Source organism: Chiloscyllium plagiosum, unplaced genomic scaffold, assembly GCF_004010195.1.
Source record: "Chiloscyllium plagiosum isolate BGI_BamShark_2017 unplaced genomic scaffold, ASM401019v2 scaf_12864, whole genome shotgun sequence".
Classification (NCBI taxonomy): Eukaryota; Metazoa; Chordata; class Chondrichthyes; order Orectolobiformes; family Hemiscylliidae; genus Chiloscyllium; species Chiloscyllium plagiosum.
Genome location: NW_025210231.1, coordinates 7,978 through 17,080, shown reverse-complemented (window position 1 = coordinate 17,080; position 9,103 = coordinate 7,978). Strand labels below are relative to the sequence as shown.

General features: G+C 40.2%; 2 protein-coding genes across 2 annotated transcripts; both read left to right on the top strand.

The window, feature by feature from the left end:
- The first annotated feature begins 366 nt into the window (after positions 1-366).
- On the top strand, positions 367-5,510 carry LOC122546884 (endonuclease V-like). Its single transcript, XM_043685503.1, has 3 exons — positions 367-558; positions 3,259-3,393; positions 4,775-5,510. The coding sequence occupies exons 1-3, from the start codon at positions 394-396 to the stop codon at positions 4,889-4,891; spliced, it is 417 nt and encodes a 138-aa protein (XP_043541438.1). The 5' UTR covers positions 367-393; the 3' UTR covers positions 4,892-5,510.
- A 2,119-nt stretch (positions 5,511-7,629) lies between these two features.
- Positions 7,630-9,041, top strand: LOC122546885 (SUMO-interacting motif-containing protein 1-like; the record flags this gene model as incomplete). Its single annotated transcript, XM_043685504.1, has 2 exons — positions 7,630-8,158; positions 8,454-9,041. Coding segments are annotated over exons 1-2 (884 nt in total), but the record flags the coding sequence as incomplete, so codon positions are not given.
- Between the last annotated feature and the right edge of the window lie 62 nt (positions 9,042-9,103).

The following is a 9,103-nucleotide window of genomic DNA, read 5'->3' as shown; positions in this document are numbered from 1 at the left end:
ATCTCAGCTGTACCATTTCATTTTTTTAAACTTCAGCATGCACTTGGGACAGTTGCTCAATGAATGCTCAATGATACTTTTCCAAGCCTTTACTATTCCATTGTGTGAGTGAGGAGTGCCTGTTCAGAAAAAAGGGATTGAAAAGCTTGCATTATGAACATTTGTTCCTCTGCGTATCCAAATCTGATTAAATGAATCCACAAAGGTACACGAGGAACAGAGACCAAGCACCTCTGCATTGGCCTGCATTGACAAATGGCAACATTGGCTTGCCAGTTTTAGCAAGCTTCTACATCCATCTTTTAATGTTTCATTGAATTTGTTATCATGGATTATTTATGGTTTGCTGCAATGCTTAAATACTGACCTTGACTTGCTTCGAACAGGCAGCAGATGGAGTTGAAAGAGCAAATGATTGACCACGACACTGAGGACTGGCAGAGTAATGAAGTCTTCGAAGGTTTAGAACGCATTGGTGGTGTGGATTTATCTTACATCAAGGGAGATGAAGTCAATGCTTGTGCCTCATTAGTAGTTCTCAGTTATCCAGATCTTAAGGTAAAATCAGATACTTGAAACAACTGTAAGTGATTGATATACAAGATTAATAAGTGACACCAAAGATGTGCAGAGAACAATCTGCTTCATTTTGGTAAAACAAAATAATGTACAACAGAAACATGCTTTTATATAGTATCTCTAGCGGAGGGGAAGCAGATGGTGAGACGAGAGGAAAAGATTTAGGGGAAGTTGAGAGCAAAGGTCATGGTTTTGAGGCAGGTATTGAAGGTGGATAGAAATAATGAGATTCACAGAGCCACTGGATATCGGGCTGAGACAGTTCAAAGCTCTGCTTTTGCACATGGAGCAATAAAAAGGACATCTACACAGTGCACTCTGCCAGTCTGAAGAACAGTGACCCTGAGCTGAAAAAGACCAATTTTAAAACCTCACTTAATTACAGGAAATGTGGCATTGTACATTTAAACAGCTTTGCAGCTTTCACAGTTGAGAAGATGGTGGATGTCTTATGTAGGACCACAAGGTGGAGTATTTGCAATATTTACCTCACTAGAGAATGGAAGCAATTTTCATCAGGCACATCTGTATGATCAATTCCAACTGAACAGACACAAAACAGTTTTAGTTTAGCTATGCAAAGGCCATCATTTCAAAATTGCCATGCCCTGATTCTGCACTAGCACATACAAACAGTCTATTGTAGCAGCAATAATCAAAAGATTGTTTTAGCCCCAAAAGAACATTTTAATAGCTGTAGCTTAAAGAATGGGGACTGAACTTCTTGGAGATCTCAGACATGAGGTTGATGATCTGAAAGTGAAATGTATGACAATGCTTCACATTCTTGATCGAAAATAGAAAATCATAAAGATAAAATTAAACCAGATTTTAAAAGTGGTACATATACAGGCAACAGTTTTAAGCAAAAATGTTAAAAATAAATGTGTTGTTTCATGGGCAAGAAAATATTTCAAAGATTCAGATGTAAGCCGAGCCTCCAACACAGTTGTCTACTAACAATAATTACTAATTACTGTCTCTACATATTAGTATTGTTGAATAATTGTCAGAAAAAATGAGCTCTCTATCTTAGAGAGATCAGTAGTGTCAACACTTGCAAATTGTCCTAGTATGATCATATCATAATACAGTAACTTGAAACATTTATATTTTGTTTCTTCTTTTATTGTTTGTTTCTCATTGCTATTCTTTGAAATTTTTAAATCTTCATCTTGTCAACGAATTATATTAGCCATTAGCAGATGGTTCCAAATGTACAAATGTTGAACGATTCATACATTTTCAGTGTTTCTCTAACCAATCTCCATAGAAACTACCATTACAATTTCACTCACTGGTTCAACTGCAGTAATTCTAAACACTGATCTCTATTTGCAAATATTTCAGTTTACAAAATATTTATGCTAATCATTGGTCAAATTCAGTGTTGATTCTAAGCAAGCTTTCACTAAATATTTCTACCACTTCTCCAGCAAAGTTACCACTTTGTAGTTTTTAAATTGTTGATTGCTTATAAACTCAAAAACAAAAGCAGTTAACATATTTGAAGAGAAAGGACAGCTTGTAACGATTAATGAAAGATTCATAACCAAGCTTGATAATCTTTCCCTTTACAGATACTAAGTGATTCATTGCATATTTCCAGTTTCTTCTGTTCTTATTTCTGATTTCAAAGTGTTTGTTGTTTCACTTTTTAACAAGGCCAACTCTTAAGAATGGATTTTAAAGATTTCATCAAACCACAGCAAAACGTTTTATTTTTCAAACTACCATGTTGATACAGTATTGAAAGGTACCCACAGCATCCTGTGGGAATTAAAAACTGAAACTCTAGCATGAATGGCATATCCAAAGCAACTTGAATGGATTGTATACAGCTATATCATACACTTTGTAGCATTCCAGGTATCCTGCAAATCGCCATTGACCAGAAATTGAACTGAACTACTTTTATAAAGAATCGAACAGTAAGTAACTCACCTCCTGACTCCAAAGCCTGTTCTCCATCTGCATGATCGAATACTCCCCACTTGCACGCATGAATTCAGGTCAAACACTCAAGAAGCTTGTCATCATCCCGGATAAAGCAGCCTGCTTGATTGACACTAACACACAGTAGCAACACTCTGTATCTTCTACAAGATGCACTGCAGCAGTTTACCAAGGCTCCTTAGAGAGCACCTTCCAAGCACACGGTCACTGCCATCTAGAAAGACTAGAGCAGCAGTTGTAATGGAAGTACCACCACCTGCGATTTCCTCTTTAAACCATTCATCATCTTGACTTGGAAAAGTATCAACATTCTTCCACTCTTAACTGGGTCAAATTCCTGGGATTCTGCACCCCCCCAGCTCAATACCACCTTCTCAAGGGTAATTAGGGATGGGTAATAAATGGCAAGCAAAGCCCACATCTCCTGAATGAATAAAAACAAAGTGTATGCAGTCTTCCCCTAGTGTTGCTGCTTGGTACAGAAGTGAACTAATTTTTAAATGGAAATGGAAAAAATACAAAAGACATCAGTAATTTGAAAGCTGAGAGTTATCATAGACAGACAGCTGTTTGGCTGCTGACCACATTTTCAAATGGTCCACCTGAAGAATAATATGATTATATATATATATTTTGAATAAAATGCACCAAGTATTACCTGGACTCATACATTCAATAATCATCATTATTATTTCCATTTTTATTTATTTTTTCTGTGCTCAGGTTATCTATGAGGAATGCCAGATGGTTTGTCTGACTGCTCCTTACATCCCAGGCTTTCTGGCATTTCGGGAGACACCTTTCCTGGAAGAAGCTTTGAGAAGACTACAACAGAAGGACCCCAATCTTCTTCCTCAGGTAAAAATACAAGTGATTCTCACAAATGTGTGAATATTATTGATTAAAGTGTCTGCATGAACACGATATCCAAGATGCTGAAGCTGTATCATGTGATTTTTAAGATGACTGGTGTATTCAATGTATTTTGATGCAGTAGCCACAGTAATCAAAATAATAATTTTCAAAACAAAAATAACCAATTTGAATTATTTCACTTTAATGATCTGTAAGTCCTCAACCATTTAGAAAAAACACAAATTCTTTTCTTCTACATGGAATTCAAACGTTGTTCAGGAAAATATCATTTTTCTCTTGTCAATTTCAGGAAAGTATTCCTTCTAAATCATCTTTCCAAATGTCAGAATTACATATGTCAGTTTGCTTAATAATTAGGAGTTAGGTTTGCATAATTCCCCAGCACATGTTCCTGTTTGTAAACGTGTCATTTGTTGTGAACGATATTTTAGTAGCATCGTTCTTTTCAGCTTCCTGAATGGCAATAGTGATGGCACCTGGCTACTTTTTAAAATAGCTTTTAATTAATCTGTGCATTACGGCCTTACTGACAAGGGGCTCCAGTGTGTTATCTTACAGACTGGCAACAGTCTTGGAATCATTGGATGAAATAAGAATCCTCCTAAATTAATGATACAGTTACTCGAAAGCAAACTGAACACAAATCATGACAAGTGAAACTCTAACCTGATCAATGTTTATGAATAGAAATTAGGTAGGAAATAATGGAAAAATGAATCCAAAGACTGTAAGGAACTTGAAGGGTTAACACTATGATAAACCACAGCATGAAAGCTTGAGCAGTTTATGAATGTCATTTGAAGCCTGAAATTATATTTGTGCCTTAAAGTCACCTCAAGGTGTGTGTTATTAGTTATAATAAATGTGACTTTTTTTAAGGTTGGAATTCATTTTCTGGGTAATGTAGGGTCGTCCAAAATCTATTTGTTTGATACGGATGTTTTATGGTACCGTTTGAAGATGAAAGGAAGGGCAAGTGACAGAAGGCGATTATTGATTGTATGACATATGACCTGACAGTCTGTGAACCCTGAGAGAAGACCTGAATATTACCACATTCTTCATAATATGTATCACAGGAAAAATCATTATTATTACATATATTACAATACAGTGGTACAAGGCTTGAAATTTTCATGTAATCAAATTATGACAAATGATAGAAGTCTTCTTCTGTAAAAGAATTTGATCCAAACAGGGTAACGAACTGTTTAATAAGGAGTTTAAATGTGCAACATTAATTCTTGTTAAACATATTGAAGCTCACAAGTCAAGTATATTTTAAAATTATCTTATTTCAAGCTTACCTCTTGCAGCAGTGCTGTGTCAATCTATTTCATTATCATTATTTATCAATATGCAGGTTATTTTTGCAGATGGAAATGGAATTTTGCATCACCGAGGTAAGCAGCACACTTTTTATCAATATGTATTAGTTGTACTGTGTACTGTGTTGATTATTTTATGTTTATCCATCTGAACATTAACCCTACCAGTTTCAACCATTATTATATAAGTTTTAAACAAATTTCATCTCTAAAGTTCTTTTCACAGTTACAATTGGGTTTTTTTCAAATATGAGCATGTTGGAGCCTGTGTGAATGTCACATTCATGTACTGTGTCTGTAAAATATGAGGTGTTATCCTATTAATTTAAAAACTAATAATGGCATTTTCAACCAAGCTTGCCAATGTGCTTCCATTAGTCACTACATGCTGGGGCTCATCAATCTGTTTCAGTGCCTTTAATCAGTTCTTATTTCAGAACAGTAATGAGACGATCTCCCATAATCTCACTTACTGATACTGCAGAGCCTGCAGTCCAGTTCTGTTGTTTACAGCAGTCTTCCTCAGAGATTCCAGAATACCTACTGTGCTTTGCAGCAGCACACCCATATGGCTTTCAGTCAGATACAGTTGATGTTTCCTTGCCTGATTTTGAGCTCAACAATGGGTGGATGTGAAAAAGTGGGAGGAGTCAGTACTTGTTATACAGAGACTGACCTCACTTCCAGGTTAATCTTTCGTGAGCCAGCTGTGTGGTCCTACTTCTAGAAGGAACATCAGGGCAGCTCCAAAATAGATCATTGCACATTAATCTTTTTTAAAAATGCACAATAATGTTGCATGCTAATTGTTGTAGTTCCACCTCTTTAAGGAATTACAGTGGTGAACCATTGATTTAAAATTGATAGAGATGGTCTCTGGCACTCCAGTAGGAGACCAGTGGGTATTGGAGCTGACGAGCAATGATTGTGAACAGGCTTAGAATGAGCTTTATTGTCACTTGTAAAGAAAATGAGGTGCAAGAGAAACTGTCAGTTGAATGTTTGTGATATAGTAAACATTTTGTTAGAACATAATCAGAGAGCAAATTAAAAGGATTTACACAATAAGAATAGTGAACAGCAAAGCAGAAGATAACCAAGAAGCGATTAATAAAATGCTAATAGTGAGGAAGAAGAAAATTAGTAAAGAATTGAAGGTAAATATTGAAAGAAGATGTTTTAATCACTCAGAGCATGTGAAAGCATTATTACAAAGATTCACTTCAGGAACGCCAAAGTATTTTATTAAATTTTTTTGTCTAATGTATTTTTATCTATAAGTAGATATACTTGAGGAAAATTTAACTTATGGTAGCTGATTTTGCACCCTAAAATTAATATGAGGTCTTCAACACTCAAAATACATGGAGGCTGTGGGTGAATCCACCTGCAAAAGCCTGGGAAAATCCACTCACAGGATTAACCATTCAGAGAAATAATGTCCTGAGAAATCGAATGGAAGGAAATGGTGAGATGCTGCTATCACTGGCCAGTCTCTCCAGTGCTTACTAACAATAAACATGGGAGAGACACAACTTGCAAATGGAGAAGCAACCAACAGTTTCATAAGTAAGTGATAGTATTTGCCGGGACTGCCTTGAGCTGAGTCCTGGCCCAGGCACTATCTTTAGCCAAGCCAGGGCTCAGGGTTTGCCTTTAACCAAGGTGGCAACTGCAAGATGGGTATGGGGACAAAAGAGGCTGCAAGAGGAGATAGGCTTGGAGACAAACAGTATTAAACCTGTCAATGAATGAATACATAGCTAACTAGGATCCAAGAAAACTTTAAGTCACTAAATTAATTCAGTCTTTGCAAATCAATGTGGAATTTTTAGTTTAAATAGCTATGAAGCTTAAATATTAGGTTCAAGAGCTAATATCCTTAACAAAAAGTGTTTGGATTCTACAGTAATGAAAAGTCTGGTAATTGCTAAATTTAAATATGAGATTGAAATCTAAAATCCAGTAGAAAGGGTAAAAACTGCCTGGTTAAAATGTTCCAGGTTTGTGCATATGTGAAGGAAACACAGTAGCCATGACCTCACCAATCTGTCAAAGGTCTGCTTCAGGTGATGGCTTTTTGTATGTAGACACATGTATAAAGTTATCTTGAACTTGTATTGCTGACTGATCCTTGTTGTCTTGTACTGTTGTATCAAAGAAACTAATGCCTTCCTTATGTGTTGTGGCTTTACATTTAATACAGAATTGTGACTGATAATATTGTTACATTCCTCCAAATCAGTTTCTGTGCGTGTCTGAACAGCCCATATGTAAATACAAAAACGAAACTTAGTAGTGACTGCATCACATAATGAATGAGTTAAGGAGAATGAAAAATTACCCTCCAAAAGCTAAAAAATAGAATTTTGAGAAAGTCTCAAAATAAGTGCTTAAATATATACATATATTTTAAGAAGTGGTTCAGCTGCCAGATAAAGACTGTGCCTGTCAGCAGTTAGCAGGCAACTAAGCCACTTAAGGAGCAAATAAGCTTGGTGGGGGGGTTATGCTTTGGACTGAGAAGAGTGTGCAGCAGGTCAGTGTCGCTGTGTAACAGACTGGGAGGAGTGTGCAGCAGGTCAGTGTCGCTGTGTAACAGACTGAGAGGAGTGTGCAGCAGGTCAGTATCGCTGTGTAACAGACCGGGAGGAGTGTGCAGGAGGTCAGTGTCGCTGTGTAACACACTGGGAGGAGTGTGCAGCAGGTCAGTATTGCTGTGTAACAGACTGGGAGGAGTGTATGGGAGGTCAGTGTCGCTGTGTAACAGACTGGGAGGTGTGTGCAGCAGGTCAGTATCGCTGTGTAACAGACCGAGAGGAGTGTACGGGAGTTCAGTATCGCAGTGTAACAGACCGGCAGGAGTGTTCAGCTGGTTAGTGTGGCTGTGTCGCAGACTGGAAGGAGTGCTCGGGAGGTCAGTATTGCTGTGTAACAGACTGGGAGGAGTGTGCGGGAGGTGAGTATCGCTGTGTAACACACCGGGAGGAGTGTACGGGAGGTCAGTATCGCTGTGTAACAGACCGGGAGGAGTGTACGGGAGGTCAGTATCGCTGTGTAACAGACGGGGAGGAGTGTACGGGAGGCCAGTGTCACTGTGTAACAGACTGGAAGGAGTGTGCAATGAGTCAGTATCACTGTAACAGACTGGGAGGAGTGTGCAGCCGGTCAGTATCGCTGTGTAACAGACCGGGAGGAATGTGCGGGAGGTCAGCATCGCTGTGTAACAGACCGGGTGGAGCGTACGGGAGGTCAGCATCGTTGTGTAACAGACCGGGAGGAATGTACAGGAGGTCAGTATCGCTGTGTAACAGACCGGGAGGAGTGTACGGGAGGTCAGCATCGGTGTGTAACATACCGGGAGGAGTGTACGGGAGGTCAGCATCGCTGTGTAACAGACCGGGAGGAGTGTACGGGAGGTCAGCATCGCTGTGTAACTTACCAGGAGTAGCGTACGGGAGGTCAGCATCGCTGTGTAACAGACCAGGAGGCGTGTACGGGAGGTCAGCATCGCTTGTGTAACAGACTGGGCGGAGTGTGCGGATGGTCAGTATCGCTGTGTAACATACCGGGAGGAGTGTACGGGAGGTCAGCATCGCTGTGAAACAGACCGGGAGGAGTGTACGGGAGGTCAGCATTGCTGTATAACAGACCGGGAGGAGTTTACGGGAGGTCAGCATCACTGTGTAACATATCGGGAGGAGTGTACGGGAGGTCAGCATCGCTGTGTAACAGACCGGGAGGAGTGTATGGGAGGTCAGCATCGCTGTGTAACAGACCGGGAGGAGTGTACGGGACGACACCATCGCTCTGTAACTTACCGGGAGTAGCGTACGGGAGGTCAGCATCGCTGTGTAACAGACCGGGAGGAGTTTACGGGAGGTCAGCATCACTGTGTAACATATCGGGAGGAGTGTACGGGAGGTCAGCATCGCTGTGTAACAGACCGGGAGGAGTGTATGGGAGGTCAGCATCGCTGTGTAACAGACCGGGAGGAGTGTACGGGACGACACCATCGCTCTGTAACTTACCGGGAGTAGCGTACGGGAGGTCAGCATCGCTGTGTAACAGACCGGGAGGAGTGTGCGGGAGGTCAGTATCGCTGTGTAACAGACCGGGAGGAGTGGACGGGAGGTCAGTATCGCTGTGTAACAGACTGGGAGGAATGTGCGGGAGGTCAGTATCGCTGTGTAAAACACCGGGAGGAGTGTACGGGACGTCAGTATCGCAGTGTAACAGACCGGGAGGAGTGTGCGGGAGGTCAGTATCGCTGTGCAACAGACCGGGAGGAGTGGGCAGGAGGTCGGTATCGCTGTGTAACAGACCGGGAGGAGTGTACGGGAGGTCAGCATCACTGTGTAACA